Source organism: Eleutherodactylus coqui, chromosome 12 (genome assembly GCF_035609145.1).
Source record: "Eleutherodactylus coqui strain aEleCoq1 chromosome 12, aEleCoq1.hap1, whole genome shotgun sequence".
Taxonomy (NCBI): domain Eukaryota; kingdom Metazoa; phylum Chordata; class Amphibia; order Anura; family Eleutherodactylidae; genus Eleutherodactylus; species Eleutherodactylus coqui.
In genome coordinates, this window is record NC_089848.1 from 125,141,493 (window position 1) to 125,169,349 (window position 27,857).

A 27,857-nucleotide genomic window follows, 5' to 3' on the forward strand; every position below is an offset into this window, starting at 1 on the left:
TCTAGTGATGCCATCAGTCCATCATACCTAGCATTGGTGTATTAGCATGGTGGGTGACATCAATATTTGGTCACTGTAAGCCAAAGCTAGGCAATGTGTAAATTCTGTATATTTGGAGGACATTGCATTTATACCCTACTATGTTAATGACAAATTTGACAAAATATCACTTTTACATTTTGTTTTACAGCATTATATGGAAGAAAGTAGCGAAAAATTGTCTTGGTTTGATGCCAAGAATTTTTGCAAAACAATAGGAGGCGACTTGGCCAGTATCAGCGACAGAGATGAACACCAAGCATTATGGACAATGCTGCTGTAAGTAGTACTGCATTCATGGTTAATATACAGTGTACTATATATGCTACATACATATCTACTGTGCTGTGGAAAACTATTTGCCCCTTTAAGAAAACCTCTTTTATTGCATTTTAGTTAAATCTGTTGTATATTAGAGCCCCCTCTTTTAGAACGCGGCACCTAATTCTCGTTCCTCTGGCAAACCTCTGATTTTTCTGTTGGGAGCCTTATCTGTCGAAATGTGGTATTATGTGGCAGTTTTTCAGGTTAATAGGCATCCATGTATTAGGTGGATTGGTTAAATCTCCCAGATATGGAGCCATTCATGTTTAACATTCTTCTTCTCCCCTTTAGTTACTCTTCTTCAATCTGTTCCCTTCTTCTTCTGTATTTACTTAAACTAATTCTTTTCTATTACAACAATACTCCTTTTGTACTCACACTTTCTCCTTCTCACCGCACTGTCTCCCACATCTTGCTTCCTCTTTTCTTTTCTTAGTTTTCCATTTCTCTAGACTCCTTTCTGCCACACCCCTCCTTCCATTTTATCTGATCCTTCTTAGCCAACCCATGCGTGAGTCTTATCACCCAATCCTAGAGCAGCTATCTTCCAACACGCTAACTGAGCAGTAGGGACAAGTTAGGGTTTTCAAACATAGTTAGTGACAAAACAACCAAACTTCCGTCTCTTAAAGCTACACACATTCTTTTAGGAAGTAACCACATTATGGAGTGTACAACTCCTGTACACTACACAGATATAATAGAGAAGATCACAGCTCATCCTCCTGACTTTGTACTTATGGACTGTAGCTTATTCAGGTGACTATAGAAGATAATGATATTTAAACTGCCCTCTAGCAGGCAAAATGGTATAGCCTCTAGATAAGGCTGTGAGGCTGCATCATGGGATAGACATGAAAGATTAAAAAATCTCACTCTCAAGATGGTGCCTGATGAGCATCAGACAGGGGATGCATTATAGGGAACTGAATAGAATACACAGAGGAGACCTCCAGAGTGTCACGGATAATCAGGTGAGGGGGCATAGATGGAAAAATGTGTTTTTGCTGGAGTGGCTCTTTAATATCCTAAATTCTGATGAAATATACTTAAAAGAAAGAATAAATTCTCTTTAAGGCCACGTTTACATAGGGGGGGGGGGGCAGGGGGGGGGGTTCTGTCCAGACTCTCCACATTGAAAATCTGCATCAATTACAGAAGCAGCAATCAGATTCTCAAAATCTGGACCACACACTCCTTAGAAAAACAGCCGCTGTGGAAATGGACCCGCAGTGTGGAAGTCAAATCCGAAGTATATGAATTTCCGAATTTGTGGTGCGAATCCCGCCTCTTCATATGAGGGGGTCAATTCCGCACCAAATTCGACATTAAAATGATGCAGATTTTGCGCTGCGGACACTGTGTTGTGAATTCCACCCTGTGTGAACATAGCCTAAGGGTTAATGTCCTGTGCTGTACATGGAGTAAGTAGGATATGGCACAGAGGCCATGCTGCTCCCTACTATGTTGCTGCACAACCTCTGGATGCTGCTGTACAAGCCTCAGCGGGTGCCGTCTGTACGAAAATACTCTTCTCTGAAAGCAATTCAAAGTTAGAACAAACTCTATTTACCTCCGTATAATACTGGAAGCCCATATTATAGGCTACAGAGAGGCACCTCATAGGGGTCATGCACATCTATGGGAGCCCATGTTATAGCTCTGCTCGAAACGCAGCCATACGGTAAGAGGGGCTATAGACAAAGCGTATCACCGTGCGTCCTATTCATATAGCTGCGTTCATATTGGATAGAAGCCGTCGCCTCACAGTAAGCGCTCCTTTCCACTGGCGAGGTAATCGCACGTGTTCAGTGCGATGCTCAGTGCGATCTCTCGCAGGGAAGTCCCCCCATGTTGTTCTATGACAGCCTTTCCACTATCGATGTTTAAGGGCGAGCTGCGATGCGAGGATTAACAATCGCAGCAGGAGGATTGGTTCAGCGTTTTGGATTTTTCTGTCGCCCATACAGTGCAGTGGCAAAACAGATTCTCACATTGCAACGCAAAAGGTTGTGATTTTGCAGCGTTGCGATGCGATTTTAACAATGCGATTTTCTCGCAGTGATATCGCTATCGCCAGTGGAAAGGAGTCCTAAGGGCTCCTGCACACTTGCGTTTTTTTTCACGAAATATCGCTGCATTTTTTTCACGCGATTGTCAATGGGACTTTCTAATGTTAAAAAAAAGCATTGCAAAAAAAAATCCAAAGCACGAACTTGCGATGCGTTTTTAACATTAGAAAGTCCCATTGACAATCGCGCTAAAAGAACGCACCGAAATTGCGTGAAAAAAACATGCAAGAAAAGCGCGAGTGTGCAGGAGCCCTAAGATGGTTGTTGTTGCCCATAGCAACCAATCACAACGCAGCTCTCGTTTTACCTCTGCAGTATAAGGGCCCAGTCACACGGGCGCATCGGTGCCTGTGTTACTGCAGGAGGAAGACGGCCGTACCTTAAGACGGACGTCTCTCTGCAGCGCCGGGAGAAAGAACATGTGACCGGCTTCATTACCGGTCATGTGTTCTTTCTTCAGCGCTGCGGGGAGTCGTCCGTCTTGAAGGACGGCCGTCTTCTTCCTGCAGGAAGGGCTCAGTCACACGGGTACACGCCGGTGTACAGGTCCCGAAGCACCCGTGTGACTGAGCCTTAAGTAATGAAAGCTGCGCTGTGATTGGTTGGACAGTCTTACTGTCAGTGACGCCCAGTGAGGCCTACTGCTGTCAGTGACGCCTGTTACCGCTACATTATATACATCCACAGTCTTAAGAATACGTTCTGCTTTTTTTCTCCACACAAGACATGCGGGCGTCTACCGTACCGCCTTCTGGGTGGGTCTGCTGAAGAGTAATGTGGATGAAGGCTTCGAATGGTCGGACGGCTCACCGGTAAGTACAGCCATTCCTCTCCTGTTTATATATTGTAGTGTGTTCGAACATGGCTTGTAGACTCTGCCAGAGAAATGCGCTATTGTTTACGGTACGAGGCGGTTTCTGTCCGCATGTCGTCACTACAGAAGCTCTAATATAATTTAGGGCTCCCCCACACAGCCGTGTGGTTAAAGTGTATTACACATGCGGCTTTTGGACGCGTAACACGCTGTACCAATCTGCCATAGGCTCCCATATTGCCGCTCACACAAATTGTGCAAAATACACTCACAAAAAAGACCGCAGCATATTCCGTTTTGGCGCACAAAGATATGAAGATGGTGGCTGGCGGCACGCAGTAATTAGCCAACGTCATTGTGTACTTGTTGCGTGCCGCCTCGCACGCGCTGGGCCCGGCCGTAGCGGGTAATTGTTGTTTTGTAATAGAATTCTATTCAATTTATTAAAACTGTTAATATGGAGGTGGTAACCGGAGAACCACAGCAGAGAAGCGGAACGTGTACAGCGCCCCTCGTGCACCTGAGTAGTCGCGGAGCTCTATGCTCATGGGAGGACCTCAGGTCTATAAGTACATCCGCTTACTTCCAAAAAGTTCAGTTAGGCCGCCTGCACACGAGCGCGTTTGGATTGTGGAATCTGCGATCATCTCTTACACGGACGATCCGCGGCGCTCCGCCACAAGTCAAACCCATAGAGCATCCGCATGTCCGCTCATACGAGCAGACGGTGACTGCGATTTTCCACTCGCGAAAAAAAAATCGCAGCATGCTTTATTTTTTTCGCGGACGGCTTCCATTGAAGTCGATGAAAGACGTCCGACCCACGGCCCTTCCACAATTGACATTGCGGACGTTCGCGGGTACCTAGGGTACCGTGGATACAACTCGGGTCATGCGATGACTACATAGATGTGGATGACTGACTGCGCTGCAGTTATCAGCGTTCTGTCATGTCATGAGCCGAGTGTGATGATCACATGACCAGACATTCGTAGCGGTCAGATGACTTCTGCGTAATTTACGGATAGAAATAATAAGCGGTTTATATTATTTCTTTACTTTCTGTAGATGAATTATGAAAACTGGGCGTACGGAGAACCCAACAACTACCAGGAGCTGGAGCACTGCGGGGAGGTGAATACGGACCATCGCCTGTCCTGGAATGATAGACATTGTGATTCTCCACAGGACTGGATCTGCGAAATCAGAAAAGGTACAAAACTGGAAGAATCGGTGTTGAACGAGTCCAGGCACCCAAACCCCCAAATCTAAACTTTTATTGTGCAGTAGAGTGGCTTCCCCTGCCCTGAGTATGAGAGGGTAGGGCTCTGAGTGTGGCACCCTGCGAGTACCCAGCCTGCTCAGGGGAATGTTGACTGTGGAAGGCAACGGCAAACCACCCTGCAAAAACAGCCTGACAAGAAAAGGTCACCCAAGGAGTCGGTCATGACTCAGTGTTCGCACCAGTGGACTTACCTTTACCTATCAAGTCCTCTGATCAGTGGGGCTCTCTGCACTGTGCAGCTGCGGCACCTCTTCTTTTCTTTGTACACCACAGCGGATCATCTTCACCGACCCCCATTATATATGGCTCCCGGTGCTCACAATCAGTCTAGTGGGCAGTCTCTTCCGCTCACAGTCATGATGACATCAGTGGCTGGAGGAAACCTGACATCATCTTTTGACAGTGAACATAAGAGACCGCCCACTTGACAGAATAAGATTGCCGGGAGTCGTATCTTAAAGAGGTCAGTACAGGGCAACGGGGGTAGGTGTTACAATACTGTCAGCTATGACTGCAAGGCTATACATCCAGGACCGCTAATCAGAGGGCATGACTTGTTCTCTTTAACCCCTTTTGTGAAATGACCAATTTTGGCCCTAAGGAAGGGATGATTTCAGGGGGATTTTCAGGTCCACATTTTAAAAAATTATAACTTGTTTCCTGCTCCACAAAGGTTCCCTCATGACTAAACACTGTGACAGCACCATCACAGTGTTCAGTGATAGTGGGCACGAACGAATCCCCTGCCACAGCTGTGGCGGAGAACCACAATGCTATCCCATTACTTTCAATAGGGCAGGCGATGCTGCCACCCTATTGAAAGCAATGGGAAACCCTGCAGCGATGATTTTCGGGGGGAGGGGCTTGAAATACAAGCCCTACCCCGAAAATCATCCTTACATATACGGGGGTTGAGTGCCTCGGATTGGCTGAGTGCTGTGGCCAATCAGAAACAGCGCTCAGCTATTGAATGACACCCGAGTGCTGCCTCTGATTGGTTACAGTGTTCAGCCAATCAGAGGCAGCACTTTCTAGAGGCGGGGATTTTTCAATCCCTGGCCATCAGAATACAGAAAAAGACTGCCAAGGACGGGAAGAAGAGCTAGACAGCGTTTCTAGGTGAGTTAACTTTTATTTTTTTCTACAGCTAGGGATGATTTTTGGGGTAGGGCTTATATTTCAAGCCACCCCCCACTCATCCCCTGTCATCTCTGTAACAGCACATGAGGTCTTCATGCACAGCACGGACCTTACCGGCGCACATTATAGGCCTATCTTTTGCGGGTGCGAGTATTTTGTGCCACTAAAAAACGCACATGTGGATACTTCATAGGAAACCAATGGTTCTAATAGACGCAATTTTTTTAAGCACATAGGCGCGCAAAAAACATGCTTGTCTGACCGAGGCCTAAGGGTGCATTCACGCAGTTGTATTTTTCGTTTTAGTCGTGTAAATACACTAAGCAAAAATGCAGCGTATATACACAAGTGCGTGCGTTTTTGCGCAGCATATTTATGTACAATATATTGTGTAGTATACTGTCACGTAAATACACACAAACATAGGAAATACCACGTTTGTTTGTGTGACCGAAATACGCAATGGAAATACACAAACGTGAATGAACCCACTGAAATCAATGGGCTCTGTTCATGGGAATTACGTGCACAAAAAAAACGTGAATAAATACATGGCGATTGTGCCCTCGTGTGAATGCTCCCACTCATTACAGCAGAAGGCATATGATCATTTTTTTCCGCATGTTGGTACAATCGCAACAATATGAAATTTCTACACTTACGTTTTTCGACTTTTGCACAACAAAAACTCTTTTTTGGAACATGTACATTTTTTGCTGCATTCAAAGTCCCATATTTTATTTTTTTTTCATTGATGGAGCTCTGTGAGGGGTTGTTTTTTATGTGGCAAGCTGCAGTTTTATTGGTACCATTTTGGGGGTGCTTATGGTTTTATGATCACTTTTATTTTATTTATGATTTTATATTTTTTTGGGAAGGGAAAGAGCAAAACAGGCATTTTGGCTTCTTTTTTTTTAAAAATAGCATTTGTCGTGCGGACAATATAGTGTGCTGAATTTATTGTTCTGGTCGTTACGGCTGCGACGATACCAAATGTGAGTTTTTTTATTTTCTGAAAAAAGTAAGGGGGAAAGTGTGCAAAAAGGTTTTAAAATAAAGACATAATTTTAAAAATTGCATGCCATTTTTCAGACTATTTTTTGTACCAAAATAATGCCAGAAAAATAACCGCATACAGAGTTATCCTAAGATCTGCCCAAGTAGTCGAACATCTTTGAAGTACCACTGACATCTAGTGGTCAGAAGGGGAATAGCGCTTAGAAAATACTCCAGTAATATATTGTATTCTTGCAGAGTTCAGTGCAGAACATTGCATTATAGAAAAAGCTTTTAAAATCCTATTAGGAGGAGATTCACATTAGAAGTTGTGCAGATTCTGGCACATTTTATGTTGCACTATTAGAATAAGACTTCTGCTTGGAACAACCAAAAGCAACAATTATACTGTCTGGCCCCATGCAGAAATACTGGTAACAGCACCCCCCAACCTGCCATGTGTCATTTACCATACATCATTTAATGTGGCAGGGAGGCCTTTGGGTCCCCCTAGGCTCCAGGACTCAGAAGCAGCTGCGCTAGCCTAATGCATATGGCAAAGTCCCTCTTCTGCTCACTTCGGGGTAGCACAATGATAATCCGTCTAAAATGTGATTGCTGCAGCCAATCAATGGCCTGAGCTGTACCAATGCTGAGGCCATGGATTAGCCACAGTGATCACATGACTGGGCTACCTGGAAGTGAGTGGAGACTAGAGTTGAACGGGAAATGAATAAAAGGAGTTTGGGCTGTTCTTTTCTTCAATACATAAAAGGGGTCATTATTACTGAGAGGGGCATGTAACAACATTATTACTGAGAGGGGGATGTAATAGCATTATTACTGAGAGGGGGATGTAATAACATTATTACTGTGAGGGGCATGTAATAACATTATTACTGTGAGGGGCATGTAATAACATTATTACTGTGAGGGGCATGTAATAACATTATTACTGAGAGGGGGATGTAATAACATTATTACTGAGAGGGGGATGTAATAACATTATTACTGTGAGGGGCATGTAATAACATTATTACTGAGAGGGGGATGTAATAACATTATTACTGAGAGGGGGATGTAATAACATTATTACTGAGAGGGGCATGTAATAACATTATTACTGTGAGGGGCATGTAATAACATTATTACTGAGAGGGGGATGTAATAACATTATTACTGAGAGGGGCATGTAATAACATTATTACTGAGAGGGGTATGTGATAACATTATTACTGAAAGGGGTATGTAATAACATTATTACTGAGAGGGGCATGTAATAACATTATTACTGAGAGGGGCATGTAATAACATTATTACTGAGAGGGGCATGTAATAACATTATTACTGAGAGGGGGATGTAATAACATTATTACTGAGAGGGGGATGTAAGAACATTATTACTGAGAGGGGGATGTAAGAACATTATTACTGAGAGGGGGATGTAAGAACATTATTACTGAGAGGGGGATGTAAGAACATTATTACTGAGAGGGGGATGTAATAACATTATTACCGAGAGGGGGATGTAATAACATTATTACCGAGAGGGGGATGTAATAACATTATTACTGAGAGGGGGATGTAAGAACATTATTACTGAGAGGGGGATGTAAGAACATTATTACTGAGAGGGGGATGTAAGAACATTATTACTCAGGAGGTATGTGGAGTATAACAACTGAGAGGGGGCGTGCAGGGTAAATACTACTGGGAGTGGGCATGCAATGACTTTATTACTGAGAAGGGGAAGCCAGGGGCATTATTACTGAAAGGGAACATATCGTGAAAGGGACGCTATTGCTGTGGGGGGATCACTTAAGGCACTAATACGTTGACAGTGTTACTAAGGGACACTAATACTGTGAAGGGGTCACTGAGGGGCATTATTGCAGTAAAGAGCGTCACTGAGGGGTACAATTACTGTAAGCGGGTCAATGAGGGGCATTTTACGGTGAATGATTCACTGAGGAGCACTATTACTGTGTGGGGTCACTGAGTGGCATATTTCCGTGAGCGGGTCACTGAGGAGCAATATTACTGTGTGGGGTCACTGAGGAGCACTATTACTGTGTGGGGTCACTGAGGAGCACTATTACTGTGAGGGGGTCACTGAGTGGCATGTTACTGCGTGGGGTCACTGAGTGGCATATTATTGTGTGGGGTCACTGAGTGGCATATTACTGTGAGGGGGTCACTGAGTGGCATATTACTGTGGGGGGGTCACTGAGTGGCATATTTCCGTGAGGGGCTTCCTGAGGAGCACTATTACTGTAAAGTGGGTCACTGAGGAGCACTATTATTGTGTGGGGTCACTGAGGGGCACTATTACTGAGTAGGGGACACTGAGTGGCATACTACTGTGAGGGGGTCACTGAGGAGCAGTATTAATGTGAGGGGGTCACTGAGGAGCACTATTATTGTGTGGGGTCACTGAGGGGCACTATTACTGAGTATGGGTCACTGAGTGGCATAATACTGTGAGGGGGTCACTGAGGAGCAGTATTAATGTGAGGGGGTTACTGAGGAGCACTATTACTGTGAGGGGGTCACTGAGGAGCACTATTACTATTTGGGGTCACTGAGGAGCACTATTACTGTGAGGGGATCACTGAGTGGCATATTACTGTGAGGGGGTCACTAAAGAGCACTATTACTGTGTGGGGTCACTGAGTGGCATATTACTGTGAGGGGTCACTGAGTGGCATATTACTGTGAGGGGATCACTGAGTGGCATATTACTGTGAGGGGGTCACTGAGGAGCACTATTACTGCACAGGGGTCACTGAGGAGCACTATTACTGCACAGGGGTCACTGAGCATTTGTGGAGGGGTTCCAACATCTTGTCATAACAATTGTGGAGGACATCCATCCCTAGAATCACAGAAGGGGCATCTCTGTCTTGGACATCTATGACAAATACTTTTTGTTAGGGCAGCTTGGTTCCAGCTGAATGAAGAGTAGGCTTATAGTACCCTACCAGGAGTACGAACTGTCCATTGGTGAGTATTACATCCAGCTAGTGATCTGGAAGCTGTACTAGAAGACTGAGGTTCCAATATATCTCAAAGGCAGCCTTCTTTTGGTGGTTACTTGTGACTATGTGTCCACTAAGGCAGTGAAGGGGACTCCATTCACAGAAATAGTCACTTTTGGACAAATTCAAACATATTTGGATAGCCACTTGGGATTTTCAGGACCAACAATTCTTCCACCCAAGAGGCGTTCCTCTGCCTCAGGGAATGCTCTTTTAGTTGCCAACATTGGTTTTCAACATGTCCATTTCGATGGCAGTATCTGCAGATAGGCTTCCTTTGTCTGTCAAACCAGTCTGTGGATCTTTTCTCTAGTGGAGGCTGATACTCCTAGCTGGGGCCACTAGTGGGTTGGCTTCCTGCCTAGGGTGCAGCTGTCGGCTCTTGTGGATGGGTTTCCAGGCATTCTATCTTCTGGCAAACTTTGGCTACTCCGCAAACTAATTCAGCATCTGCTTCTGCAGTTCAGTGACCGTGTCTGAAGGCAAAGGCTGTGTCTAGGCAGCTTCAACAGCTGAAATGTAAATTGCGGGGACAGGAGTTGAACATCCCTGATGCCATTAGGTGAGGATTCTTTAGACTACTGGCTAGAACTTTTTCCCAAGGATCTGGATAGCCAATTCTTTGAAATCCAGAAATGAGGCTCCAGAATGCTGGATGGATAACATTTTCAGCCGGCTGCGCAAGGTTTCTGTGGCAGCTATTTCAATAAATTGTTCTTGGAGGGCTTGATCTGCTCTTTCTGCTTCCCGGGGATCGACTTGAATGACTTCCCCTCAGAACCTCATTAACTCTCTTTTTCTTCCTAAAGAATGTCATCTTCAGCCAATGCAGGTCTCAAATATGTTCTTCAGACGCTCAAGGATCTATTCCACTGTTCATTTCTGGGCTTGGGGCCAGGAAGTAACTTCTCTTAGTCCGAATTCACCTGTCCTGGTTGGGTTCTGCATGCGGGATCCTGCAGCGGAATCTGACCCGGTGCCCCCTGCACTGGATGTGCCAGCCGGCGCATGTGCAGTACAGATGATGCCATGCCATTGCTATGCGACGAAGTGGATCCCACAGCCCGTCCACAGTGACAGCTGTGAATGGACCACAGATCGGATGGCTTCCATTGAATTCAATGGAATCCATCTACGTGGAATCCGCGCCGAAATAGAACATGCTGCGATTTTTCCCTCCATGAATTGATTTCCGCTCATGGACATGGAAAAGCGTTTTTACATAGCATGTCTATGGACAGTATTTCCTGCTGAATCCTGAGGCGGATGCCCGCTTTGGGTTCCGCAATGCAAATATGCCCGTGTTCACTGGGCCTTAAAGCTGCGCCCGCTAACTGGCCGATCAGGAACTCTAACTTCTGTTCAGTTGCTATGGGATAGAGGCAGAACATGGCCATCATTTTGTCCTACTGTATAGTGGCAACCATGGGGCCCCAGGTAATAGGGCATAGTGAGTGGCATGATTGAGGCAGTGGCAGTAACGGATTCCGCTATGGCAGGGCTGCTCAGTATCACTAGTATCAGACCAGTTTGGAGCCATTTCTCACTTTTCCGCATACACACACATATATAGAAAGGTCTCCACACTCACCAATATCCCAGATATTCCACATATGCTGTATAGTGCTGTGTTCTACAGTGATATTAACTGTAAGAGGCTGGGAAATGTCAGATTAGGCCTCCTACTCAGGGGTGTGAGCGCATTTCTGCCGCACAAATACACCCCATGTTCGCATGACAGAAATGCGCTTAAGCCGGCATATTTTTGTGTGTACAAATAAATATCCACAAAATCCCATTGATGTTGTGTGTATACGCACCACAAATACGCAGGTTTATGTGTGCCACAAAAGCCCACCATAGAATAATAATAAACTTAATAATAAACTTTATTTGTATAGCGCCAACATATTCCGCAGCGCTTACATAGATAGAGCGTGCTGTGTATTTTTTCACACAATTGTGCATCCTGTGAAGGAAAGCTCTCACATAAATGAGCCCATTAAAATCAGTGGGTTTGTTCCCTGCATATTAGGGCTCATATCCACGACCGTGTCTTCACTGTGTATCGGATGTGTGATACACAGTGAATGGAGTCAATGAAAGGCAACGGACTTTCATTGATCCATGCGCACCGGCGTGTGGACACTATGTATTGCTGTTAATGGCAGCGTGCCCTATTATGTGTGTATGTACCCAGCGGGAGCCGATCCCCTTGTATGGGCTGATATATTGTGCATGCGCCATACATTGTGTGAAGGCAGCATTTTCATTCGCATCCTCCCTCTGAAACAGAGAATTTAAGGAGAAAAATTATCATATTGCGCCTGTCCGTGTCCGTGTGATATGCAGGTATGTGCGGGGCCATACGCAGCCATAGCTGCTCTCTGCCGGCTCTTCGCTGGCAGAGCTTATGGCTGCAAAGTAGGTGAAACACTGCAGGGAGTCCCGCAGCCAGTGGCGTAACTATAAGGGATGCAGGGGATGCGGTTGCACCCGGGCCCAGGAGCCTTAGGGGGCCCAGAAGGCCTCTCTTATCCATGTAGGGGGTCCAGTACTATGGATAAAGCATTATAGTTGGGGGCCCTGTCACAGATGTTGTATCGGGCAGAGAAGCTTAAAGTTACGCCTCTGCCCGCAGCGTCCTATGCATGCGCTCGTGGGCATGAGCCATTATGTACGTCGGTGGGAACTCGGCCTTAGCCTCCACTCTGCAGGCTATGCTGGATTCTGTGTCTCCCAAGATGGCTGCTCTCAGGGGCTACTTCCTGTACTGCTGAAACCTTCCTCCTCTCAGAAACAAGCAGCGTAACATTTAGTTCCCCCCCGATGGGCACGTTGAGCGCGACTTGTGGTAAAGTCTCTGAGTGCCGACTCTCCAGAGCGGCACAATATCTCCTCACATTAATAAAGCCTGGAGACCGTCCCTCACAGCTCCACAAGCAGAACAGTCTCATCGGACAGCAGACTGAATCCTGTCAGACATCTCTCACAGCCCCTTCACAATGTCTCTTTCAGAGCTGAAGTGGCATTAACCCTTCACAGGCTGGGATAGTTCTCCATATCACAAAGTGTCTTAAAAAAAAGGCCGACTAACCCCTCCTGGGGTGTAACAAAAGCAAAGTCTGCAATTAAGGAACAGGACATTCGATTCCATTCGTGTCACAACATCCAGACATTCTGTCAAGTAGTGTGCTGTGGTAGCTGGGAATTGGATAGGAAAGTTAATGCAAGCAAGATGGTGGGTGTTGTATGCCTATTTTAGGCCACTTTCACATGGGCGAGAAAATCACGCATGAATATAAACCCCATATACATAGTAACATAGCATGCTAGGCTGAAAAAAGACAATGTCCATCCAGTGCAGCCTGTTCCTCACTCCCCTTGTTGATCCAGAGTAAGGCAACCCCCCTCTCCCAATGAGGCAGACGCTAAATTACCCATTTGGGTTAGTCAGAATAATACCTGAATCAACGTTTGGAAAATTTCTTATATGAGCGATTTTTTTCCCCTGCATCGCGGTGCGAGAACTAAATCACTGCATGTCCTATCTTTGGACGCTCCCCTGGAACACCTCGCCCATTGTTTTCAATGGAAGTAGGTGGAGAGAGAAGTGGAGCAAACCTACAATAAAGACTGAGACTAAAGGCCTGGGCAGATACCCTGGCCTTAAAGTGCTTGGATATGGTAGATAACAGGAGGTGCTGCCACCCAGATTAACCCACCAATAGTGGGAGGGTAGGATATGCTAAAAGAAAAATCTGTTGTGTAGGCGCAACTCTCCGGAGGTTTCAATAAAGGTACCAGAACAATTGGATGAATATCCCACTTATTGTTTTATTTGGAATATTAAAATCCAGCTAATAAACGCGTTTCGGGGTGAACCCCTTCATCAGTAGTGCTGGGATGACTAACAGAACATGGGCAAGGGCAAAACACGTCTGAATATAAAACAAGGGTGCAGTGAAGAAAAAATGTATAGAGAAGGGAAAAAATAAATACATTAAAATAATTCAAAATCAAAACAAAAAACATTAGGGCTCCTTCCCACGGACGGATTTCCGACGTGTAATAAGCGGCGGAAATCCGCTGCGTTGCCCGCAGCTATTAGGTTGTATTGAACCTAATAGCTCAATGCTCACGGTGCAGAATTCCACCGCGGAATTCCGCACTGTGAAATCACCCGACCTCACCCGCGGCATGCTCTATTTGCCGCGTGTGTATGTGCGGACGGCTTCCCTTGCAGTCAATGGAACCCGTCCATCACGCTCAGCGGAAGATAGCGTGAAACTGCTTCCCCGCCTACCGCCGCCGCGTCATGTGACACAGCCGGCCACGTCATGTGACACTGTGGGCGTGTCATGTGATGTGGCCGGCGTGTCACATGACGCTTCGGTGCGTCACGCCGAAGCGTCCTGCGGGACATAGGACGTCGGATCCGCAGGTAAATATTGGGGTCTCTGGGGGGCGCTGTGACGGGCCCCGCCGCGGAATTCCGCGGCAGAGCCCGTCACGGCCGTGTGCAGCCGGCCTAACATGGTGGATGAATGGATAAAATAACAGCAATATATACAGAGTAATACATGCATAATAATAAAAACAATTCTGATAACATAGCAAGGACTGCAGACTATGATAAAAGACATATAACAGATGAATTTAATGGATCTAATCTAAATCGATTGAAGTTATATGTATTTATTACAGTCTGCAGTCTTGGCTGTATCACTCAGATATTACTCAGCAGTGCCAGCACGGGGTCACTGCATGCCGTGTATGCAAGCCAAGACATACAGTCAGGGCCTATCAATGGGGTCAGGAATCTTTAGGGGTTCAAAGAATTGCAGAATTTCAGTCCCTATGAATTCTGGGCAAATACAACAACACAAAACAAAGATTACAATATTTCAGGAAAAAATCTACAAAATATTCAGCTTCTTGAAAAAAAAACCACAGTTGATGACAATTTTGGCTGCGCGATTTCTTTCTTCGGTGGCTGCCAAGTAAACACTTCTAAAAGCACAGGGCCTTTTCATTAAACAGAACTGATAGGTATCTCCAAAATTACCGCGCTTGTAACAAAAGTTGAAAAGGGCATCGAGCTAATAACAAGACGACTGAAAGATGGATTACAACGGCGTTATCCATTACTAACATGACTGCTAATGATATCCCACTATTGTAATAAGATCCCACTCTTAAAGCTGTATTCCAATGGTATAAAGTTATGGCTTATTGCTGGGATATGCTGTAGATCCAGATCAGTAGGTCTGATGGTTGAGACCCCCACTGATCTGCAGATCAAAAGGATCAAAGCCCCTTCCACACTTCCTGTGCACAGCAACTCTAGCAACCAGATCTTGCAGGAAGAACTGCCACGCAGCCCCATACAGGTAAACAGGACCAGAAATCATTTTGGCCCGCCCCCCTTTATTCACATTGAACAGGCAGTCATAAGTGAACGACTGCCTGTTTACATGATGTGATCTGTCATGTCTGCATACAGAAACTGTACGACAAACGAGAAGCAAACAAATTCTTCTAATCCTTCAGATTCCCGCAGGATTCTGAACAGTTTATTGGCCCGTGTGAAAGGGTCCTCATATGGAAGGTTCCACATAGGGAGCATGTGTCCAGTGTAGGATATAAATCCATTCCACTCAAACGCAAATAAAGACAAAGAGTTCACCACATTGTTGTGATAGTCTGCAACACTACAAGATAAAGGAAAAATTCACAGATCTTTCAAAGGGATCTCAAGAAAAGGATATAAAAGAATGTTATTGACATTTTAGAGATTATTACAACAATTATGGAGGAACCAAATGTATCTGGCTGTAGTTCTAGTTTACTGCTTTTAAAAAAAAATCAACAACTTTAAAGTTACTTTTAGACAAACATGTTTTTGCTTGATATTAGGTCCAGCCGAATCTTTACAGACGAGCGGGAGGATACTAGGCTCAGGCACTACTCGCTCGAGTAGTTAGCCATAGGGAGTATACTCGCTCATCTCTACTCCCTTCCCATTTAAAAAAAACCTGAGCTGAATTCAATATGGCAGAGTTTACAATGGCCACCGAAAACATTTCCTCCACCAAAAATGCAGCCCCCCCTCCCAATTAATACTTTCATATATTGGAAGTCAATTGTCTCATTATTACATCAGTTAAATGGATGTGTCCAGACTTTTGTCTCCCTCTGTAATGTATATGCAGTATCTATCTGTGGCACATGCACAGGTATGAGGTGAGTATGGTATTTTGCTATCATTTACCATAATAAGCCATTCTTGACCAGATATCCCAGGTTCCAGTGCAGCTATATTGACATTAGCATTTTATTCCTAGGTACAACATTAAAGCCAGAACCCACAAAACCAGCAATTCCACGTAAGTAGTATTAAATTATAAAATGCATGTGATCTGGTTCGATATTTTCAATTTTTAATTATATATAATCTCTTCAAAAAATCCAAAGAATTAAAAACCTATATGGGTATGGTGTGACTGTTAGCTGCAGGGGTGGAATGATCAATCAGGCACTGCCTAGGGGACCAAGACATTGCAGGTGCCCACAGCCCTGCACATAAAATGGTTGTCCCTCTTCTAACCGTTCTATGCTGAGTGAATTGGAGTCATCCTGCAGTACCAACCATGACCACTGAGCAATGTACAGAGCTGTCTGCTTCTTGCGGCAAAACAAGAAGTGGGATGAACCCTTTAAGAACTTCATTACATATCTTTATGGAGAGGGTCAAAGCTCCATATTTCTTACAACATAAAAAAGCTCTCAAATTCTTTACTTATCATTAAATGAAAAAATTCGGTCTGCCTACATAGAATACTGTGATCGCCTCTACCCAGATTATGCCTGATTATGAAAAATGTCTTAATGCTCGATTTTTACCTGCAACTTAGGCAGCTATTATTCCCAGCTACACATAAATTTTGTAGTGTGTGTGTAAATATAATATATAATGACTTCCCCTTTATTAGAGCCCCCGGCCGTTTCACGACTGGAGATTTTCCTGTATGGAAATTCTCCCCGTCACCCCGGAGTGCAGCATAAAATCACATGACAAGTTTTCTATGTATAAGTTTGGTGTAAATCCACATTAGATGGGAAAATCCAGTGATCTGAGCTACTTCCAACGAGGCCGGGTCATCGGTGCTGGACTAGCTGGGGCCGGGATTTCACTGTCATGTGATGGTATGTAGAGTAGACCGAGAATGGTGTGATTGAGGAAAAAAATCCAAGGTGAGGGCCACTGTGAACATGACAACTTGGTGCTCTGAATTCAGCACTTGCTGTTCCTTAGCACAGATGGGCTGTAACAGCCGATGAGCTGTTCCAGCGCCATTGTGTCTAAGAGAAACAGAAAGGGTAGACTCCAGCAGGCAAAAGAGTGCAAAAATGGTCAATCTATGATCTATTAGTATACTCAAGTCTTTTTCACATGTGCTGCTGCTTAGCCCAATTCCTCCCATTCTGTATGTGCTTTTTCATTTTTCTTCCCCAGATGTAGGACTCTTCCCTAGTGTTAGCTATCCCTCCTAGCTTTGTCTCGTTGGCAAATTTGATCAGTTTTCCCTCAATTCCCTCCTCCAGATCATTTATAACAATGTTGACCAACACTGGGCCTAGGACAGAGCCTTGTGGTACCCCACTTGATACATTCTTCCACTTGGATGTGCAGCCATTTATGACCACTCTTTGAGTACGATCAATCAGCCAGCTGTGAATCCACCCAACAGTTGTCTTGTCAATCCCAGATTTGCATGTTTGGTCATTTTTTTCAAATGCTTTCCTAAAGTCAAGATATACTATATCCAACGCATTTCCCTGATCAACCAAGTTGGTGATTCTGTCATAGAAGGAGATTAGATTCGTCTGGCATGACTTGTTTGTTACAAACCCATGCTGGCTCTGGTTAATTACTCCATTCTCATCCAAGTACTTGCTGTTTAATAATTTGTTCAAAGATCTTTCCCGGTATAGAAGTCAGGCTCACAGGCCTCTAGTTTCCTGAATCCACCTTCTTAGCTTTTTTGAAGATAGGGACAACATTTGCCCTTTTCCAATCTTCTGGGAATTTTCAAAGATTATGGCAAGTGGTTCAGCAATTGGTGAAGTAAATAGTTGGTGGCTACTGAGTGAGGGGTTAGGTTTTTGGCTTTGTAGTTTTGTACTTTTGTAGTTTTCAATTGATGATTTATCCTCTGGCCTACCTGAGCTCCCTTGATAAAGCCTGTGTGGCAAAACATGTTATTAATGCATAATCAGCATAGAAGTTCACTGGAACCTTATAATTTGGCAGCTTTTATAGCACCTCTATTAACTGAAACTCTGTGCATCCAATCATTGGCTGCCAACAGTCACATCATTTCCCCAAACACTGCATGTTGTGTGAATATAGTAGTGGCTAAAGACTACTGCCCTCACAGCCTGCCTAGTAATATATATCTAGTTCTTTAATGGACTCAGTAAGGATCTAGTTCAACCACCTATTCCTAAATTTTAAAGTGTCTTTGTCGGTTTTGAGAGACTATATGTCAATAAAGGATATAATTTTATATTGTTCTTTTTTGGGAGGATATAACCATTAGGCTATTTCTCTGCCTTTGGCAATTTTTAAAAATTGTTTATTTAGCCAGGGATACCCTAGGGCTGCTTCCTTTCTTTACAATTTGTTATCCTCTGGATAGGTCACAGGTAGTTTATCTGATGGGGGTCTACCACTCAGGATCTCTGTTCATCAGCTGACCATCTGGCACACTGTCAACACAGCGATTCGGACATTGTCATCAGTGGTCAGGGCAGGAAGTGGCAGCACCACTTTGAATTCAATGGGAGCGCTGCACTTCTATTACACTTCCTGCTCCTCTTAATGGTCAGAACAGGATGTCTGGTCCTGACCAAGAGAGGAGCAAGAAATGTTTTAGAAGTGGTGAATTCAGAGAATAGGTCATCAAGTGAAAAAGCCCGGAATACCCTTTTAACCCTTTTTATGTATTATGTGCTAATCTACTCTATTTTGGTCAGCTTTTGAATTTACAAGTGACGGCTGGCTAATTCAAGAGGACAGACAATACTATATCAGCAAGGATGAAGTGGCTATGGATAAAGCGCGGGAATTTTGCAAGCGTAATTTCGGTGATCTCGTCACCATTAACAGTGAATCTGAAAGGAGATTCCTCTGGAAATATGTAAGTAATATGGAATTATATAGTTTGGGTATTTCATTATTAGGGGCGTAGCTGAAAGGCTCATGGGCCTGGGTGCAAAAGTTTATCTTGGGGGCCCCCCAACGTCTCTTAACTGCGTAACGCAGAGGCATAATTTGAAGCTCCTGGGCCCCAATGCAAAACCTGTAACAGGGCCCCCAACTATAATGCTTTATTCATAGTACTGGGCTCCCTATATGGAGAAGGGAGGCCTTATGGGCCCCTTAAGGCTCCTGGGCCCGGGTGCAACCACATCCCCTGCATCCCCTATAGTTATGCCAGTGTTTGAAAAGAGAGATAGCTAGAAGGCTGAAATACATGGAAAAGAGATGTTAAAAAAAATTGTTATAAAAATAAGTTTAAAAAAAATGCAGAATAAAATAAAAATATATATATAAAAAAAAGAAAATGACCGACCCCCGAGGCCAAACAAAACCATCGCTGTATGTGCCCTGTAATCCGATACTATGTAAATTATATATCAAAATGTCCGAAACAAAATTAGGAACCTATCACCATACTCTATTTTAGCGTAAATTTACTCATTAAAAAAAAAAAACTATAAATGTAAAAATAATTATTTTTTTTAAAAAGTCAGTGAAAAAAGATATAAAAAAATAGCCCTTTATGTAACGGAGAAAAAAACGCAGCAAAACTAATTTTGGTAGCCGAAGGGGGAAAAAAGGGCAGTAAAACCACCACATGGGTAAAATTCCTAAAAAAGTGTCTCATCCTTAATGTACAAAACAGCCTGGTCGTTAAGGGGTTAATCACTGTCATGTAAATTCTGTATCCAGCTGATGAACTAATTCAGTGTCTAACCTCATATTCTCTTTCCTTCCTCTTTAGATTTTGAAGAATGGAAAGACCAACAGTTATTTTATTGGCTTACGTATTTCCGTGGATAAAGAGTTTAAGTAGGTGCTCCCCGTATACGGCTGTTGTACTGCGTATAGACAATGACTAGAGGAGCGCTGCAGTTGTATCATACAGACAGTGCAGATGTTGGACCCCTTTATTAGAGACCCCCACCTAGTAATGTTTGAATCATAGTGTGTTGTATGAATTATAGAATGGTAGAGTTGGAAGGGACCTCCAGGGTCATCGAGTCCTCCGGGGTCATCGGGACCTCCAGGGTCATCGGGACCTCCAGGGTCATCGGGTCCTCCTGGGTCATCAGGTCCGACCTCCTGCTTAGTGCAGGATTAACTGAGTCATCCCGGACAAGTTTGGACCTCCTTTGCTCTTCAAAATCTTTAGCAAATTATCGTGGCATAGATTCCACTAGCTGATTAAATGGTTCTGCAGGAATATCGGCCCCTGTGGACAGGAAGCTTCCTGTAGTTGCTGCAGGTTAGATGCAGGTGCTGACATGTTCTGACCAGCTGACAGGAAGGGGTCACCGATTCATGTTGCTTGTGCCAAATGCTGATCTTCCATCAGAACGGTGCAACTGAAATCTGGATCCATCTGCCCAGGAGATGTCTTTCCGCTGCTCAATGATACAAGTTTTGTGCTCTTTTGCCCGCTGGAGTTTTGCCTTTCTGTTTCTCTTAGACACAATGGCGCTGGACCTGGTCATCAGCTGTTATAGCCGATCTGTGCTAAGGAACAGCGAGCTGTGCATTCAGAGACGTTAGTTGGAGCTCCAGAGTTATATTCGGCTACAATTTGCTTTACAATGTGCAGCTCCTGTTCATCAGAACGATTCCTGACATCCTCCTCTGACTCCTTTTGTCAATGAGTTGTTTATGGCCACAGGATCCCTGTTACAGAAGAAAACCCCACATACTTGGCAGTGAAATTCTGGCCCCGGCTACTCTAGCACCAATAACCAGGCCTTATTTTTCCATTCTAATATGGACTCTAATTAATACTGCTAGCCAGGTGGGGTTTTCTCATGCAACAGTGTGGAGAGTAGAGCAAGAATGACCTGATCAAGGAAGAACATCCAACAAAAAGGAATCCTGTGGATGGAAACAACTTGTTAGGGGTCAAAGGAGGATGTCCGGAATAATCCAAACAAACAGGCAGCGCATGCCAAGCAAATTGCAGCCAAATACAACACTGGTTCTCCAACTAATGTACCCAAATGCACAACATGTCTTTCTTAGCACAGATGGGCTATAATAGTAGACAACCAACTCTGGAGCCATTGTATCCAAGGGATCAGAAAAGCAAGACTCCAGTGGGCAAAAGAGCGCAAAAATTGGATCACTGAGCACCAGACAAACATCACCTGGTCAGATGATCAGAATTTGGCGCAAGCAGAATGAATCGATGATCCCTTCCTGTCAGCTGCACAAAACATGTGAGTAGCTCCATCTACAGTAGTTTGCAGCAACTACAAAAAGCTTCCTGTCCACATGAATATTCCTGCAGAATGATTGCAGCATCAAGCAGAATCTACACCATATTGGAATTACTGTGGTTGTGAAGGCCAAAGAAGGGTCCAATGCACTACCAGATGGGGGTCTGTAGTAAAGCGGCCATGCAGTCTGCCATATACAGTATGATGCAGCAGGAATAATTAGTATGATAGCTTTAACATGTGTTTTTCATTAGGTGGATGGATGGTTCTCCCACAGACTTCGTTGCTTGGTCAGTTCATGAACCCAACTTTGCCAACAATGATGAGAACTGCGTTGCAATGTACAAAAACATAGGTAGGTCTTGTGTCCTGGACATCTCGTATGTAACATAATGTGGCAGATTAGAGGAAGTTATTGCAAGGTATAAAAGTAGTTGTAAATGGATTCCTGATATAAGTAGCCAGTTCTTGCTAATGTTCCCCCACAGATTACAGCTGATCACTGCAGCTCTTTTCACCATCTGTGGCCGGTCTCACACGACTGGATTTGAATTCTGGATTACGCAATTAACAACCGCGTAGACTTTCCGCAGTAAAACACGGGCATGGAAAGGCATGCATTTTCGAATTTTCCATCCCACTTATTGCATATTGCATATTCTGCGAGCAGAAGAAAAGTTGCAGAATCCACATGGATGGCCATCACTGATGTCAATGGAGGTGTCCAACCCACAGTCCATAAGCAATTAACATTGTGTATCGGCTACAGGTACCCATGTAATCGCTAAGCGATGGCGAGGGAAATGCAAAAAACAAAAAAAAACCTGTACTGCGTATGACCGCCTGCGAGCATCCGCGGTCATCCACAATATAGTTTAGCGAGGTACGCAGGGTCACCAGCGAGGCTCACAGCCGGAATCTGACCAGCTTGGTTTATAGTAGTTTGTTCAATTACTCTTACAATTCAAAATGGATCCTCTAACTCTGCAGTGCATTTATTTATTTCCTTCTCTCGCTGTTTTTTTTTTTCTTTCTTGCCTTCTGTCTTTCTTTCCTCCTGCGTTCCTCTATATTTTTCTTCTCTTTCTTTATCTTTCTTTCCTTCTTTCTTTCCCTCTTTCTCAGTCTTTCTTTGTTAATTTTTCTTTATCTTTCTTTTTTCTCTTTCTATTATCTTTTTCTCTCTCCCTTTCCTTTTCTTTCTATTTTTCAGTTTCTCTTTATGTTTTCCTTCTCCCATTCTTTTTTTTTTCTTTCACGCTCTCTCTTTCTTTTTTCTTCCTCTTTCCATTTTTCTCTGCCCTTCTTTGTTTATTTTTCTTTTTTCTCTCTCTTTTTCTGTCTTTCTCTATTTTTGTTTTTTTCTTTCTATTTTCTCTTTCTTTTTTTCTTTCTCTTCATTTTTATTTCTTTCTTAGTTTCTCTCTTCCTCTCTTTTCCTCTTGCTCAGTCTTTTTGTTTATTTTTCTTTAGCTTTCTTTTCTCTCTTTCTTTCCTTCTCTTTCTATTTTTCTTTGTTTCTCCTAATGTTTATTTCTTTCATTCTCTCTTTCTTTTTTCTTCCTATTTCCATTTTTCTCTGCACTTCTTTATTCATTTTTCTTTTTTCTCTCTCTTTTTCTGTCTTTCTCTGTTTTTTTCTCTTTCCTTCTTTCTTTCTCTGTCTTTATTTGTATTTCTTCCTTTGTTTCTCTTTATTTTTATTTCTTTCCTTTCTTTCCTTCTCTTTCTTTTATCCTTTCTCCTTTCGCTTCCTTTCTTTCCCTCTTTGTTTTCTTTATTTCCTTTCTTTTTCTCTCTATTTCTTCTTTCTTTCCCTCTTACTTTTTTCTTTCTTTCTCTCTTCCTCTCTTTCCCTCTTTCACTGTCCTTCTTTGTTTATTTTTCTTTTTTTCTTTCTCTCTTTCCCCATTTCTCTGTGTTTTCAGTTTATTTTTATTTTTTCTCTCTATTCTCTTTCTTTTTCTTTATTTATTTTGTTTATTTTTATTTATCTTTCTTTTTTCCTTCCTTATCTTTTTTTTCTTTCTTTATCTCTCTTCTCTCTCTTTTTTTCTTTGTTTTTATTTTTGCTTTCTTTGTTTCTCTTTATTTCTTTTTCTTTTTTTCCTTCTCTCTTTCTTTTTTCTTTCTCTCGTTCCCTCTTTCTCTTTTCTCTCTTTCCCTATATTTCTTTCTCACCTTATGTGGCTGAATAAAGAAGCAGCACTTCTAAGACCTTGTTCACAAAGGCAATAATCCACATTGGAAATTTCTATGAATATCTGTGTTTGAAATCTTCATGGGTACTGCAGATTTCTAATACAGATTTTCATTTGAAGATGCCATTGACCCACATGTGGATTTTCCATCGTCGATTCGGCGCCCAGAATGGACATGTCAATTGTTTATTCTCTGTGGCATGGATTTCAAAACTGTCTCCTGGAAAATCCATTCCATAGTTCACACTATCCCATTAAACTTCAATGGACACTACAGTATACTGATGCAGAGTGGGACACGAATTTTGACACGAAATCCACATAAAAAAAACCTCTATGTGAAGAGGCCCTAAATTCGGTAACACATCACTCAATATGTTGTGTTCAGGGCTTTTAGAGACAGGAAGTTAATTATTGCAGCTCCCTGGCACGGTACAGGATTGGGCTGTCAGTATAACAGCTCTATACCGCCGATTCTGAAGCGTGCCAAGCACTCAGTTCCAGCAAACACATGGCGTAATTTATGGACTTCTACTCTAGGGGCCTTGCCATTAGCCTGTTCATTTACATAGGGGAAGTAGGAAGGGGTTAAAAAACCTTTAAAAAAATCAGACAACCCCTTTAAGCACGGATACTATCTAATGTGTCATTTTGTTGTTATCACAGGATATTGGAATGACATAAATTGTGGTTATCCAAACTCGTATATCTGTGAAAGGAGAAACAGCTCCATTAATGTCACAGCTGCCCCCACTGCTCCGGTGCCAGAAGGCAGCTGCCCGCAAGACTGGCATTCATTTAGAAAACAGGTAGAAACACTTTTTACTAATTGATGTATTGTATAACTGATATGTCATATCAGAGATCGGTTTAAATACAAGAACGAATGTTTGTTCACCAGATCATTGCCCCATATTAAAGTGCCAGCGAACAGCGGACAAATGAACAAACACTGATTTGTCAGGTGATCACATCTGTTAGGTGGCACCAAAAATCATCTTTGTCAGCAACACATCTCTCCATTTCAGTAGGGAACATGCTGCCGACTGGGCTGAAAGTGCGTGGAGGATGAACAGTTGTATTAACGATTAACCATACAACCTGTGTGAAGGCTCTTTAACCCTTGTGCTGCAATGGTGGGGATGGAGAAATCACTGATCCTCACCATTAAACCCTTATATGCCGCGATGCTGATCGCAGCACATACGGAGTTAACAGAGGGAGGGAGCGCTCTGTGATATTATCGGCTCTGCACCATCCAATCCTGGAGGGACAATTTGTTTCCCTTGCAAATGGACAACAGTTAATGGCCTCCGGGTATGCCATGGCTTTCAATGTGAATGAATACAGTACACTGTACTGCGATGTATTATCCAAGTAATTGCAGGTTTAAGCCCCCTACAGAGACATAAAAAGGTAAGAACATAAAAAAAGCTATGGTCTTTAAATGCAGGGAGGGCAAAAGTACATTATTTTGTGGAAGAGCTTTTAATTGTGTAAAAGTAAAAAATCCTTAAGAAATCTATATAATTTTGGCATCATGTTAATTGTACCAAGCGGAAGAAAAAAAGTAATCATGTCATTTATATCACAAAGTGAACATTGTAAAATTGAGGCGTTTTTTCACCTTGGCCCCCCTAAATTAATAAAAGTCATACAATACATTATATGTACCCCACAATAGTACCAAGAAAAACTACAGCTCAGCACACAACAAACAAGCCTCATACGGCCAGGTCAACAGAAAAGAAAAAGTTATGGCTTTCGAAAAGTGGAGCTGAAAATCCCAAATAATTGTTGCACATTGGTGGCATTTAGAAGTAAATGTACATTAAAAAAAAACTAAAATACTCACCTGGCGCTACTTACCCGCCGCTGCTCTGGTCTCTGTTTTCTTTGTGTTGCAGCCATAACTTAAAAAAAAATAGTCAGCATAGCCATATGAGGGCTTGTTCGGTGCAGGGAGAGCTGTAGCTTTTATTGCTACTACTTGGGGGGACATATAATGTACATACAATGCGCCATTATTTTTTGCATCTTTTTTTTTATCACAGCATTTACAATAACTTCTTTCTGCGGGTCAGTATGTGACCGCTGCAGCCAATAGGAGGCGTCAGTGACATGGCAGATTTACAGGACGACACCAGGTGATGTCACCTGTCTGATACTGTAGCTATCCGATGGCAGGGTTATTATATTGCCTTTATATAGTTTTAGGTACGGGGGGCCCAAAGCTATATAAAATCAATAACTCAGAAAACCCCTTCTAGGGGTTAAATACTGAATTTATTTCATCTACTGCAGTGTTACAGGATATATGGCAATGAAGCCGATGAAGTGGTGGATTGGTATGTTGCCAGACAAGAGTGTCAGAAAGAAGGAGGAAATCTGGTCACCATAAATGATGACTTGACACAAGGTAAGTAGCATCAATCCCAGCAGTCTTTCCTTTTGCTTTGTTTGCAGGCGGCCACTTCTTGAGGTGCGTACGGTATATAACTGGTATGTTTAATTCCAGCTTTCATAACAACTAAATTAGTAGATATGGAAGTTGATGTGTGGATCGGGATGAACGACAAGAACTCGGAACATAAGTTTCTTTGGACAGATCAGAGCGGTGTCTATTTTACAAACTGGGCGAAAGGTCATCCATCAGGAAGTGAGGTCTATGCCTACAACGATGACGTAAGTTATATCATCTATTGCTGCATTTTTATAAGGGATCTCAGCAAGCAAGCAAACTGTATGACATTTACAAGAAGGGCTATCGGCAAATTTTTTCATGTGGCAGGAAACCACTTTAGTGGCCACATTGACAAAAGCATTGTATCATGACTTGTCCACTTTAATAAAAAAGCCACTTGGTATAAGGCAAGCACAAGGTGCCACACTCCTGGGACCACTATCAAAAGACTGCAATCTACAGAGCAACATAGTAATAAGTGTGCAATATCCCTACAGCTCCCCCAGAGGTGAAATGTAGTATGACATAATGCCAACAGAAATTGGTGGGTTGTCAGTCTAGGGTAGTAACAGCCTGGGTCCTACAGTGACAGTCACATTAGAAACCTGCTTACTTGTCATAAAGTCAAAAGACAGGAGGAAGACGATCAGAGGCATGCAGCTGCCATTTTTTCACTTAGGATTTCTCACGGTGCTTACATCACATCAGTAAAACACATTCAATCAGCAATTACAAGGAAAGAAAACTCACCTAAGGGCTCATTAAGACAGACGTACGTGAGTTGGACCCAAGATTCTCTGGCGCAACTCACATTGGACAGCACATGGACTCACAGCAGTGTGCTGTCTGAGTGGCAGTGGACATTGCATGTCCTACTCTTGTCCATGATATGGACCTGAGGGCAAAAACACATGGGCACATGCGCTAATACGCTCGGCACTATGGAGCGTATTAGTGCAAGAACCAGGCTTCTTCTTTTTTGGACTATTCAAACTCTGTGCTTCTGCCAGAGAATCTGAATAACAAAGCAGGAAGGTTGGTCCTGCCCACATAGTATTAATGCAAGAGAATTCTGATAGTGAAAACTAAACCATTAAAATTAATGGTTTTTTGTTTCGTCCCGTTATGCCGTGTGTTTAAGCCCTGAAAAGGACATGCAGCAATTTTCTTTTCACATGGACCATGTGGACCACCAGTGAATGTGAAAAAGCACTCATGTAAATAGGCTAATTGGCTAAAATAGGTCTGTGTGCAGTCTGTGAAATTCACCAACAGAATATACATCCATCTGAATGACTCCTTAGATGAAGGAAAAAGAACTAAGAGTTGCAGGTTAGGCCTTATTCATGCGGCAAAGTGTGATTTCGGTTAGTAAAAAACTGGCCAATTTCACTGTGAGTGTGTAAGTTTTACATCAGTTTTTGTCGTGCTTTTGCATTTTTAACGTGTATGTGTCATCTGAGTGTAATCCTTTTTTCACGTGTCAAAAGAAACAGAAGGTGGCCCAATTAATGTAATTTAATTTAAATCACAACCCACTGAAGTCAATGGATGCGTGAAAAAAGTGCACATTCATGCCATGTGAGTGTAGCGGACAGGGTCAGTTCTTTGGGTGGAGAAAGATGGCGGGGTAAACTCCTCCTTAGTCAAGGGTGGCTCTATCAACTTCTCCCTTACAGCCTCCAAAATCGACGACTGCCCAGTCGCATGCAGGACTTGGCATAATAACAATGCTGGACCAATTTATTACCTGTTTGTCTTCGTGACGCCAGTGCCCTTTTGTAGTGAGCAAAGTAAATAACAAAGTCCACAATCAGGGAAATAGTTTCAAACTGGAGGCACAGGGTTTTCTTTTACTTAAACAGTCAAATGCTCATTTATTTCATTACACAGCATTAATCAGTCTTAAGCATAACAACGCAAACACACCTTCTCCTTAATTCTTCCCT

The 27,857-nt window shown here is 43.2% G+C and overlaps 1 protein-coding gene across 1 annotated transcript in view; it reads left to right on the forward strand.

Annotated features, from left to right (window-relative positions):
* MRC1 (mannose receptor C-type 1) overlaps positions 1 to 27,857 on the forward strand; it is a 119,867-nt gene that overhangs the window by 62,141 nt on the left and 29,869 nt on the right. Inside the window, exons 13-22 of the mRNA XM_066585643.1 lie at positions 191 to 318; positions 3,160 to 3,247; positions 4,318 to 4,462; positions 16,056 to 16,097; positions 18,751 to 18,914; positions 19,782 to 19,849; positions 21,498 to 21,598; positions 24,111 to 24,253; positions 25,749 to 25,863; positions 25,963 to 26,129. Coding sequence (XP_066441740.1) covers positions 191 to 318; positions 3,160 to 3,247; positions 4,318 to 4,462; positions 16,056 to 16,097; positions 18,751 to 18,914; positions 19,782 to 19,849; positions 21,498 to 21,598; positions 24,111 to 24,253; positions 25,749 to 25,863; positions 25,963 to 26,129 — 1,161 coding nt within the window. The remainder of the gene's footprint in view (positions 1 to 190; positions 319 to 3,159; positions 3,248 to 4,317; positions 4,463 to 16,055; positions 16,098 to 18,750; positions 18,915 to 19,781; positions 19,850 to 21,497; positions 21,599 to 24,110; positions 24,254 to 25,748; positions 25,864 to 25,962; positions 26,130 to 27,857) is intronic.